Source organism: Neophocaena asiaeorientalis, unplaced genomic scaffold, assembly GCF_003031525.2.
Source record: "Neophocaena asiaeorientalis asiaeorientalis breed wild unplaced genomic scaffold, Neophocaena_asiaeorientalis_V1.1 scaffold100, whole genome shotgun sequence".
Classification (NCBI taxonomy): domain Eukaryota; kingdom Metazoa; phylum Chordata; class Mammalia; order Artiodactyla; family Phocoenidae; genus Neophocaena; species Neophocaena asiaeorientalis.
Genome location: NW_020173955.1, coordinates 3600030 through 3612955, shown reverse-complemented (window position 1 = coordinate 3612955; position 12926 = coordinate 3600030). Strand labels below are relative to the sequence as shown.

Sequence of the window (12926 nt, the reverse complement as noted above, 5' to 3'; positions counted from 1 at the left end):
ATTAGGAATGAGACTAGGATACCTTCTATCATCCCTTCCATTCAAGATTGTACTGCAGGTCCTAGATGCAATACCTTAATAATCAAAGCTGTAAGAATTGAAAAAAGGAAGAAATAACCTATCATTATTCGCATACAATATGACTGCAGATCCTTAAGATTCTAGAAAGTACAAAAGAAGAATCCAAAATAAGGTTGTTAGATATAAGGACCATATTTTTTTAATCAATTATTTCTATATAACAGCAAAAAAGTGAAATATTAGAAAGACACCGTTTACAATAGCATCAAAAAAATCAAATATATAGAAATCTAAAGAAAGACCTCACAGTAAACTATAAAACATTGAGACTCAGTGGTTATTTTATTTTTTAAATTAATTTATTTATTTTTGGTTGTGTAAGGTCTTGATTGCTGCCCATAGGCTTTCTCTAGTTGCGTGAGCAGGGGCTATTCTTTGTTGCATTGTGCACGCAGGCTTCTCACTGATGTGGCTTCTCATTACAGAGCATAAACTCTAGGTACGCGGGCTTCAGTAGTTGTGGTGCATGGGCTCAGTAGTTGTGGCTTGCGGCCTCTAGAGCGCAGGCTCAGTAGTTGTGGCTCACAGGCTTAGCTGCTCTGTGGCATGCAGGATCTTCCCGAACCAGGGCACGAACCCCTGTCCCCTGCATTGGCAGGTGGATTCTTAACCACTTCACCACCAGGGAAGTCCCTCAGTGGTTATTTTAAAAAAACATTATTAAGGAAAATCTTTAAAAGACATAAGTAAATGGAGGATATGTTATATTGAATTGAAACTCTCAATATAATGGAGATGTCAACTACCTCAAATTAATCTACGAATTTAATGTAATCCCAAACCAGCATCTCAATAGGGCTTTTGTGGGGAGAACAGTGTAGAACTTCAAACTCTGATTCTAAAATATATATGGATATTCAAAGGGTCAAATAGCCAAAACACTCCTGAAGATGAAGAATAGCGTAGGAAGATTTGTCTTATTGGATATTAAGACCTATTATAAAACTATAGTAATTAAGATAGTGCCATTTAGGTGTAAGGGTGGACAGATATCGAGTTGTAACTAACCCTGAGGAAATGGACATGTGTCTTAAAAAGAAACCAAAGGTTGAAGATACTACTAATAATGCAGCATAAGTAAACAAGAATATAGAGTTCAGTCAGCTATTTTATCTTATCCATTTTGTCTTAACACAGATTTTAAGCATCTGGATATTAGAGACTATTCCTTACTTTAAGACATCTTTAGTAGGATCTGTCATAACACTAGGTATATACAAAGTGTTTAATAGTTAACTTTGAATGAATTTATTGTGTGCTTAAGTTACAACTTTGAATCCTTTTTGGTTTTAGATCTGCTGATTTGGGTCCTACTTTATTGACAAGACCTGGACAACCAACACTTACCAGAGTGCCACCGCCTATTCTTCCAAGGCCATCCCAGCAGACAGGAAGCAGTAACGTGAACACTTTCAGACCTGCTTACAGTTCATTTTCTTCTGGATATGGTGCCTATGGAAATTCATTTTATGGAAGCTATAGCCCTTATAGTTATGGGTATAATGGGTTGGGCTATAACCGCCTTCGTATAGATGATCTTCCACCTAGTAGATTTGTTCAGCAAGCTGAAGAAAGCAGCAGAGGTGCATTTCAGTCCATTGAAAGTATTGTGCATGCATTTGCCTCTGTCAGCATGATGATGGATGCTACCTTTTCAGCTGTCTATAACAGTTTCAGGGCTGTATTGGATGTAGCAAACCACTTTTCCCGATTAAAAATACACTTCACAAAGGTTTTTTCAGCTTTTGCATTAGTTAGGACTATAAGGTATCTTTACAGACGGTTACAGTGGATGATAGGTTTAAGAAGAGACTCTGAGAATGAGGACCTGTGGGCAGAAAGTGAAGGAACTGTGGCTTGCCTTGGTGCTGAGGACAGAGCAACTAACTCAGCAAAATCTTGGCCAATATTCTTGTTCTTTGCTGTTATCCTTGGTGGTCCTTACCTCATCTGGAAACTGCTGTCTACTCACAGTGACGAAGTAACAGGTAAGAGTAATAAAATGGGTTCAAAAACCATATAACAATTTCAAGAATAGATTAAATTAGCTTTCTTTATGCATTTGTATTTAATATTTTGATCCAGTTATATTTTCAGTTAAGAACTTCAAAACTGGAAGAGGAACATGTAGCAAAAACAGGCTTCTTGATTTATTCTTTGTTACTTCAGTTTAACAGCACACATTACTTAACTACTGTTCACAAGTCACTGAACTTGATGCTGTGGAAGATACAAAGATAACATAGGGCATAATCCCTTTATCTTTCTAAAACTTACTGGGAGAGAGGTGGGCGAGACACATAAATAGGTAATTGTAATGAGGCATAAAGAGTGTAAGTAGTACGACAGTTGGGGAGAAACATAAGACTTATTGAGCCTTTTTTTTTTTTTTTTTTTTTTTTGGCGGTACGCGGGCTCATGGGCCCAGCCGCTCCGCGGCATGTGGGATCTTCCCGGACCGGGGCACAAACCCGTGTCCCCTGCATCAGCAGGCAGACTCTCAACCACTGCACCACCAGGGAAGCCCGAGCCTTTTTTTATTATTATTATTTTCTTGAATTTTATTTTAATTATTTTTTTATACAGCAGGTTCTTATTACTCATACATTTTATACACATCAGTGTATACATGTCAATCCCAATCTCCCAATCCATCATACCACCACCCCACCACCACCCTCCACTGCTTTACCCCCTTGGTGTCCATACTTCTGTTCTCTACATCTGTGTCTCAATTTCTGTCCTGCAAACTGGTTCATCTGTACCATTTTTCTAGGTTCCACATATATGTGTTAATATACGATATTTGTTTTTCTCTTTCGGACATACTTCACTCTGAATGACAGTCTCTAGATTCATCCACGTCTCTACAAATGACCCAGTTTCGTTCCTTTTTATGGCTGAGTAATATTCCATTGCATATATGTACCACATCTTCTTTATCCATTCGTCTGTCGATGGGCATTTAGGTTGCTTCCATGACCTGGCTATTGTAAATAGCACAGCAATGAACATTAGGGTGCATGTTTCTTTTTGAATTATGGTTTTCTCTGGGTATAGGCCCATTAGTGAGATTGCTGGGTCATATGGTAATTCTATTTTTACTTTTTTAAAGGTTGAGAGTGGACATCCTTGTCTTGTTCCTGATCTTAGAGGAAATGCTTTCAGTTTTTCACCATTGAGAATGATGTTTGCTGTGGGTTTGTCATAAATGGCCTTTATTATGTTGAGGTAGGTTCCCTGTTTGCCCACTTTCTGGAGAGTTTTTATCATAAATGGGTGTTGAATTTTGTCAAAAGCTTTTTCTGCATCTATTGAGATAATCATATGGTTTTTCTTCTTCAATTTGTTAATATGGTGTATCACATTGATTGATTTGCATATATTGAAGAATCCTTGCATTCCTGGGATAAATCCCACTTGATCATGGTGTATGATCCTTTTAATGTGTTGTTGGATTCTATTTTGTTGAGGATTTTTGCATCTATATGTATCAGTGATATTGGTGTGTAAGTTTCTTTTTTTGTAGTATCTTTGTCTGGTTTTGGATCAGGGTGATGGTGGCCTCATAGAACGAGTTTGGGAGTGTTCCTTCCTCTGCAGTTTTTTGGAAGAGTGTGAGAAGGATGGGTGTTAGCTCTTCTCGAAATGTTTCATAGAATACACCTGTGAAGCCATCTGTCCTGGACTTTTGTTTGTTGGAAGATTTTTAATCACAGTTTCAATTTCATTACTTGTGATTGGTCTGTTCATATTTTCTATTTCTTCCTGGTTTCAGTCTTGGAAGGTTATACCTTTCTAAGAATTTGTCCATTTCTTCCGGGTTGTCCATTTTATTGGCATAGAGTTGCTTGTAGTAATCTCTTATAATCCTAGGTATTTCTGCAGTGTCAGTTGTGATTTCTCCTCTTTCATCTAATTTTATTGATTTGAGTCGTCTCCCTCTTTTTCTTGATGAGTCTGGCTAATGGTTTATCAATTTTGTTTATCTTCTCAAAGAACCAGCTTTTAGTTTTATTGATCTTTGCTATTGTTTTCTTTGTTTCTATTTCATTTACTTCTGCTCTGATCTTTATGATTTCTTCCCTTCTGCTAACTTTGGGTTTTGTTTGTTCTTTTTTCTCTAGTTCCTTTAGGTGTAATGTTAGATTGTTTATTTGAGATTTTTCTTGTTTCTTGAGGTAGGCTTGTATAGCTATAAACTTCCCTCTTAGAACTGCTTTTGCTGCATCCCATAGGGTTTGGATTGTCATGTTTTCACTGTCATTTGTCTCTAGGTATTTTTTGATTTCCTCTTTGATTTCTTCAGTGATCTCTTGGTTATTTAGTAACGTATTGTTTAGCCTCCATGTGTTTGTGCTTTTTACGTTTTTTTCCCTGTAATTGATTTCTAATCTCATAGCGTTGTAGTCAGAAAAGATGCTTGATATGATTTCAATTTTCTTAAATTTACTGAGGCTTGATTTGTGACCCCAAGATGTGATCTATCATGGAGAATGTTCCGTGCACACTTGAGAAGAAAATGTAATCTGCGGTTTTTGGATGGAATGTCCTATAAATATCAATTAAATATATCTGGTCTATTGTGTCGTTTAAAGCTTGGGTTTCCTTATTAATTTTCTGCCTGTATGATGTGTCCATTGGTATAAGTGAGGTGTTAAAGTCCCCCACTATTATTGTGTTACTGTTGATTTCCTCTTTTAGAGCTGTTAGCAGTTGCCTTATGTATTGAGGTGCTCCTACATTGGGTGCATATATATTTATAATTGTTTTATCTTCTTTTTGTACTGATCCCTTGATCATTATGTAGTGTCCTTCCTTGCCTCTTGTAACATTCTTTTTTTTAAAGTCTATTTTATCTGTTTGTTCATCTCTGTTTGTTCTTTAATTCTTCTAGGTCTTTGTTAAACATTTCTTACATCTTCTCGATCTTTGCCTCCATTCTTTTTCCAAGGTCCTGGATCATCTTCACTATCGTTATTCTGAATTCTTTTCTGGAAAGTTGCCTGTCTCCACTTCATTTAGTTGTTTTTCTAGGGTGTTATCTTGTTCCTTCATCTGGTATATAGCCCTCTGCCTTTTCATCTTGTGAATGTGGTTTTTGTTTCACAGGCTGCAGGACTGTAGTTCTTCTTCCTTCTTATTGAGCCTTTTTTATATGCAAGACACTGTGCTAAGTATTTTGTGTATTTTACTCATTTAATTCTTACAACAATTCTAAGAGAAATTATCCTCATTTTACAAGTGATAAAACTGAGGTTCAGAGATGTCTCTTGTTTAAGGTCACATCTTTAATAAGCCAGACCAGAAACAAAACCAGGCATATTTGACTGTTAAGCCTCTACTCTGTCAACTGGTACAGAGTATTATCTCAGCTCAGAAGAGAAGCTGACATTTTTTGACTCTTTGTATCCAGAAAGAAGTAGCATCTAAGTTAGATTTTTGAAAGATAGGTAACATTCCATCAGTTACATAGGAAAAAAAAAAAAAAGACTGAAGCAGATGGAGTAGCTTGAACAAAAGTATATAGGTAGGAAATATGAGATTTGTTCATCAGCTGTCCTATAGTATTGAATAGAAGGATATTAAGAAGTAAGGCTGAGAAATTAGATTGGAGCCTAGTAATGGAAGATCTTAATTTCCATGACAATACTTAATCTTCATTTAGTAAGGAAAAGATGGTTTTTTGGTTGTCTGCTTTTGGTTTTGTTTTTTAAAGCAGGCTTGTGACGTACATATAAACAGTGCTGTAAAGAGGTCAGTCTGTCTTAAGTGTTTAAAATAGGTCAGTGCAGGTTAGCACAGGTTGAAATTGGATGGTAAGATTAATAAACAATTTTGGGTTATACTTACCATTGTATTCCCGAAAGCTAACAACCTGACCAGCATATCCAAGGTGCTTAATAAATATTTATTAATTTAGGGACATCACTTATGATGCTTTTGCATTTGAGTGGATGAGAAATAATGAAGACCTGAACTAGGGTATGTGAAAAGCAGCAAAGATATAATAGACGTAACAGATTTAGTTACTAGCTAGATGGAGTTCGTAAAGGGAAGGGAGTAATTGAAATGCCCTAGACCTTTTAAATTGAGTTATGAGAGGGATAATGTTTTATTTGTTAACAAATATTTGTTGAGTGCCTACTACATACCAGACACAGTTCTAGGATCTAGGGATATAGAAGTGAGTAAAACAGATTTTAAAAATTCCTGCCCTTGTGACTAGTGGGTAGAGACAGCAATAAACAACTAAGTCAAATATATAGTAAGTCACAAGGTAATAAGTGCCATAGGAAGAAAATAAAGCAGGGAAGAGTGTTGCAGAGTGCCAGTGGTAGGAAATGGGGTTACAGAGCTACACACAGGGAAGGCCTCTCTGAAGGAGATAAAGGGGGTAAGCTGAATGAGGGAACTGCTGGAGGCATAGGGAACAGCAGAACTGCATAAGTGGCAGTGTGCCTGGCATGTCACATGAACGACAGGAGGCCAGTACGAATGGAGCAAAGTCAGAGTACCAGGAGATGAAGGAGGGAAGAGTACAGAGTGTTGATGGTATAAGCCTTGTAGACATTTTAAAGAACTTTGGCTTTTATTCTGAAATGCGAAGCCATGGCAGAATTTTGAGCAAAGGAGTGATATGATTTGACTTAGGTTTAAAAAAAAATCTTTTTCCTGAGAATGAATTTTAGGTAGAGCTAGGGCCACAGAGACCAGTCTGGAGAATCTAGAGGCCGTTATAGTAATTCAAGTGGGAAATGGTGGTGGCTTGGCTCTGGGTCACAGTGATGCAGGTTCTGAGGTAGGTCACATTCTGGATATTTATTTGAAGGTAAAAGTCAATAAAATAAATACAGAGAAATCACATGGAACAACTGGTTTGTGAATGATTATCATTCATTTCATTAGAGCTATATTGAGTTTGGTTGTGCCAGTGGGACATTCAAATGGAACTTGAGAAAGTTTCAGAAAGCAGTTTAAAAGGCAGGAAAGGATCTTAGGAAAGAGGTGAAAAATGAAATATTTAAGAGTCATCCACATAAAAGTGAGAGTTGAAATAGTGTTAGTGGATGATATTACAGTGGTAGAGAGAAAGAGGAACTAAGATGGAAACCAGGAAGAGCAGAAGTAGAACTATGTTAATCCTGTGTTATAGAAGTGAAGGTGAAAGGAGGAAATTTCAAGAAGGGGGAGAAGGATGATGCCTGGTGTCAGATGCTGTAGTAAGATAAGATCGAGAATTGAAAAAAGGTCATCGGATTTGGCAATTGGAGGTCATCAGCTCCAGCAAGCAATTTTAGTAAAGTAGAGGAGACAGAAACCATGGAAGAGTATAAAGGGTATATAAAATCAGAAGGTGTGAAAAAAGAAAAGATTAACAATGAATGGAGGAAGAAAAATCAACAGGCTGCTTGGGTAAAATCAAGTTGATGTGGTAGTTTTCCGTTTTTTTGTTGTGCTTTGTCTTTTATGAAGTGAAATCTGGGAATGTTTTTAGGCTGAAAGAAAGGAGTCTGTAGAGAAGGATTGATTGTCGAGGAGGGAGAAACAGGAGTCAAAAGATGAAGCCTCCTGTAAGAGGTGGGAGAAGATACGATCCAAGGCAGGTGAAAAGGAGGGGCGATTTTTTTATCTGAGGCCAAAGAGGGAGCAGTGGGTAATGATACTAAGAGATTTTTGAGGAAAAGCGGAACTGAGGAAGCTTAGGCCCTATGACTTCTTAGCTGCTTAGGACAGGGGTCAGCAAACGATAACCTGTCAGCAAGATCTGCCTTGCTCCTGTCTTTGTACAGCCCACAAACTAAGAATGGTTTTTACAGTAAAATCCAAAAGAGTACTATTTGTGACATGTTAAAATTATATGTAATTCAAATATCTGTGTCCATTAGTAAAGTTTTATTAGAACACAACCACATTCATTCATGTATGTATTGTTATGGCTACTTTTGTACTGAAAGACCAGAGTTGAGTAGTTTGTAACATAGAGATCCTATCTATGTTGGCACTCTCATTGCTTTGCACTTGTTCTGCACACTGCAGATCTCAGTAACATAACTTGGCAATGTGTTGAGTGCCACATGTACTGTTATACTCCAATATATATTTTTATTATGAGTACGTACATGCCACACAAGAAAAGAAGAGTGAAGTGGACTTTGAAAGTCACACTTTTAAGGCACAGTATAGTCTGGATTATTTTGTTACTGAATTAGGTGGTAAACCATTATTACATTTATTATGCAGTGACAACATAGCTATGTTAAAGGATTACAATATATTGTGTTGGCCAAAAAGTTCCTTTGGTTTTTGTTGTGTTTTTTTTTAATTTTATTTATTTATTTTGGCCGCATTGGGTCTTTGTTGCTGCATGCAGGCTTTCTCTAGTTGCGGTGAGCGGAGGCTACTCTTCATTGTGGTGCACGTGTTTCTCACTGCGGTAGCTTCTCATTGAGGAGCACAGGCTCTAGGGACATGGGCTTCAGTAGTTGTGGCACATGGGCTCAGTAGTTGTGGCTTGTGGGCTCTAGAGCGCAGGCTTAGTAGTTGTGGCACATGGGCTTAGTTGCTCCGTGGCATGTGGGATCTTCCCGGACCAGGGCTTGAGCCTGTGTCCCCTGCATTGGCAGGCGGATTCTCAGCCATTGCGCCACCAGGGAAGTCCTCCTTTGGTTTTTAAGTAAAAATAAAAGACACATTTTTCATTTTCACCAAGAACTTTATTGAACAACATATTCACCATTTTGTTCCACTACCTTCTGCCATTTTTCAGGCAACTTCATAATTCCATCTTCCCAAAACTTTTTATCTTTTTGAGCAAAGAACTGTTCCAGGTGCCTTTTACAGTCTGCCAGGGAATTGAAACATTTTCCATTACGAGAATTTTGTAAAGACTGAAATAAATGGAAATCTGAATGAAGGTGCCATGTCTGGTGAATACCATGGATAAATCAGAACTTCCCAGCCAAGCTCTAACTGCTTTTGCCTGGCCATCAAAGAAACATGTGGTCTTGCGTTATCCTGATGGATGATTATGTGTTTTCTGTTGACTAATTCCGGACGATTTTCGTAGAGTGCTGCTTTCAGTTGGTCTAATTGGGAGCAGTACTTGTTGGAATTAATCGTTTGGTTTTCTGCAAGGAGCTCATAATAGAGGACTCCCTTTCAATCCCACCTTATGCACAACATCACTTTCTTTGGTTTTTTTTTTCTTTTTTTAATATTTATTTATTTTTATTTGGTTGCACCAGCTCTTAGTTGCAGCTCACGGGCTCCTTAGTTGCGGCTCACCCACCCCTTGGTTGCAGCACATGGGGTCCTTAGTTGTGGCATGTGAACTCTTAGTTGTGGCATGCATGTGGGATCTAGTTCCCTGACCAGAGATCAAATCCAGGCCCCCTGCATTGGGAGTGTGGAGTCTTAACCACCACGCCACCAGAGAGGTCCCAACATCACCTTCTTTGGATGAAGACTGGCCTTTGGTGTGGTTGGTGGTGGTTTATTTCACATGCCCCACGATCTCTTCCGTTCCACATTATTGTACAGTATCCACTTTTCATTGCCCATCATAATTTGTTTTAAAAACGGAACACTTTCGTTACGTTTAAGTAGAGAATCACATGTGGAAATATGGTCAAGAAGGTTTTTTTCTCTTAACTTATGTGGAACCCAAACATCAAAGCGATTAACATAACCAAGCTGGTGCAAATGATTTTCAACGTTTGATTTGGGTATTTTGAGTATGTCAGCTCTCTCCCGCGTGGTGTAACATTGATTGTTCTCACTTAATGTCTCAATTTGATGGGTATCAACTTGAACTGGTCTACCCGACCGTGGAGCATCATCCAGTGAGAAATCGCCAGCACGAAACTTTGCAAACCACTTTTGACACACATTCGATCAGTCACAGCACCTTCTCCATACACTGCACAAATCTTTTTTTGCACTTCAGTTGTGTTTTTACCTTTCTTGAAATAATAAAGCATAATATGCCAAAAACGTTGCTTTTTTCCTTCCATCTTCAATATTAAAATGGCTACACAAAAATTCACCAATTTTGATTTTTTTTTTTTTGCTAATATAACAGCTGTCACAAAACAGTCTAACAAAATTGTTTCAAATGAAGTTAAAGACAACTAAGCACTACTGGAGCCATCTTACAGAAAAATAAGCTCTTTGGCCAACCCAGTACATCAACATTAGCAGACTGAGCACTCATCACAATATTCCCAACTCACAGGAAGTCAACAGTCAGAAAAATTAGAAAATTTAAAATGGAATAGCTCATCATAGCAGAATTTCCTCACCCAAAAGGGGTCAGGGGAGGGAGCAAAAGAAGGGGCTTCCCTGGTGGCACAGTGGTTAAGAATCCGCCTGCCAATGCAGGGTACATGGGTTCAAGCCCTGGTCCGCGAAGATCCCACGTGCCACAGAGCAACTAAGCCCGTGTGCCCCAACTACTGAGCCTGTGCTCTAGAGCCCACGAGCCACAACGACTGAGCTCGTGTGCCACAACTACTGAAGCCCGCGCGCCCAGAGCCTGTGCTCCACAAGAGCAGCCACCGCAATGAGAAGCCTGTGCACTGCAACAAAGAGTAGCCCCTGCTTGCCACAACTAGAGAAAGCAGGCACGCAGCAACGAAGACTCAACGCAGCCATAAACAAATAAATAAGCAAAAGAAGAAAAAATAAGCCTGCAACCAAAATAAGTTTCTGAGAGGCTCATTTGTCAGATTAGCAAGGAAATCTGTTTACCAGTGGTTATTGCAACAGCCAAGGAAATGTGTCAGAGAAAGTAAACTTGTTTAAGACTGTTAACCTTTCAGGGAGAACAGTTTCTTAAAGAGTATTTGAAACATCATTTTAATAGTCATTTTAAAACAAGGCAGATGAGTTCAAATGGATTTACTTGGCTCATGATGACCCAGTAGATATGGTTACTGCTCAGTGGTTTATTGGAAGAGTCAGTGTTGAATTTGAAGTGGCTGAAGATGTAGCCTCTGTGAATAGTCTGCATGGAACAACTACAGACAAGAATATCTTCAAAGAATTTGGAAAAAACTAATCTGCAAAGATATGTTGTGACTGATGGTGGTAAAAATTTGTGTGGAACAGAAAAAGGCTTAGTTGGGCAAAATTTACAGTTTTGAAAATATAAGGTTTTTAAAGCCTATAGTTATTCATTGTATTCTTCATCAGCAGGTACATTGCAGAAAATATTTGAATTTGTCATGTGTTACTGAACTAGTAATGTCAACGGTGAATTTCAGTCACCCTTGTGGACATAACTATTGTAAGTTCCGTGAATTTTTGTCAGAAGTAGAAGCTGAAGATCCTGACTTGCCCTACCACACAGCAGTTAGATGGCTAAGCAGTCAGTGGTTAAGTTTTATTACTCTTTTTGAGGGATCAAGGCCAAGACTGATATTTTTCTGAAAAACAAGAACCGCCATCAGCCACTCTTAGAAAACGTTTAATGGCTTTGGAAATCAGCTTTTGCTGCAGATTTGGTAATCTTCTTAATGAATTCAACCTAAAACTGTAAGGCAGAATAGCAATTATATTTTGAAACTTACATTGGAGTGAAGTTATTTTGACAACAACTAATATTGTTTGAATCACAAATAATGTCACACTGCTTTATACACCCCCCACCCAGGTTGTCAAAAGTTAAAGAAACAAGATTTCCCTTCCCACATAAATTTGCAGCAGATAGACTTTTCAAGCTCAAACTACAATTCAGAAGTGTTTTTGGACCTCCATGCAAGTGCGAAGGAAATGTCCATATTTCAAAATCCATTTAACTGCCGTTGAGGAGTTTCCATTTAGTCTTCATTTGGAAGTGATTAGTATCTAATGTAAGGACATGTTAAAAGGTTAATATTGAAGGAATTTAACAGAATTCTACTCTATTCATCTTCTTAGGATGAATATGCTCAATTAAAACCACATGTTCAATGTATTGATATCAGAATTTGGCAATACATATCTATGTGAAAAAACATTTTCAAAATGAAATACCTCAAATCTCATTACAAATTAGCATTAACAGATGAATATTTGCAATTGATACTGATGATAGAAAACACTACCTTTGAACCCCAAATTAAGTGAAATATTATCCTATCCCCAAAAGATTCCGTTCTTTATAGTAGACCTATATTACAAAAAAAGAATTCAATTGTTATATTTTGAATTTTTCATAAAATTTATGGAAAATTTTTTTCTCTCTTTATATAAGAAACTACACAACATGTTCAATTTTGCCTCATGGCCTACAAAGCCTAAAATATTTACTATCAAAAATCTTTTTACTCTACAAGAAAATTGCTGACCCCTGGCTTAAAGTAAGGGAACTAGAATTTGGAGCTTAATAGGAAAAAGTTTATAATAGGTATCGTAATGAACATATTGTTGATTTTACGTAGTGTTAATTGTGGAATTTACTTTGAGGGGAACTTTTCTCTTGGCAAATAAGTTTATACAGTTTGCAAAACATAGCCACTGAAATATCTTTTTTTTTTAAGTTTTACTAACCTAATCTTAATTCTTAATTTGGTTTGTAGACAATACCAACTGGGCAAGTGGTGAGGATGACCATGTAGTTGCTAGAGCAGAATATGATTTTGTTGCTGTATCCGAAGAAGAAATTTCTTTCCGTGCTGGTGATATGCTAAACTTAGCTCTCAAAGGTAACAAAACATGAATAAATTGGAATTATCTGCATTTTTAGAATTTGTAAATGTAATATTAAAAACTGCATTAAAGGATCTTGGTCACCGTTAGTTAACTCAGAAGTAGTTACTAGGATTTCTTTTTGTCAATGTAGACCTTCTAAATCTGGGGGA

The 12926-nt window shown here is 37.6% G+C and overlaps 1 protein-coding gene across 1 annotated transcript in view; it reads left to right on the top strand.

Moving 5' to 3' along the window:
- The window catches only part of PEX13 (peroxisomal biogenesis factor 13), a 33211-nt gene that overhangs the window by 15123 nt on the left and 5162 nt on the right, over positions 1-12926 (top strand). The window contains exons 2-3 of the mRNA XM_024752965.1: positions 1375-2069; positions 12645-12770. Of these exons, the coding sequence (XP_024608733.1) occupies positions 1375-2069; positions 12645-12770 (821 nt within the window). The remainder of the gene's footprint in view (positions 1-1374; positions 2070-12644; positions 12771-12926) is intronic.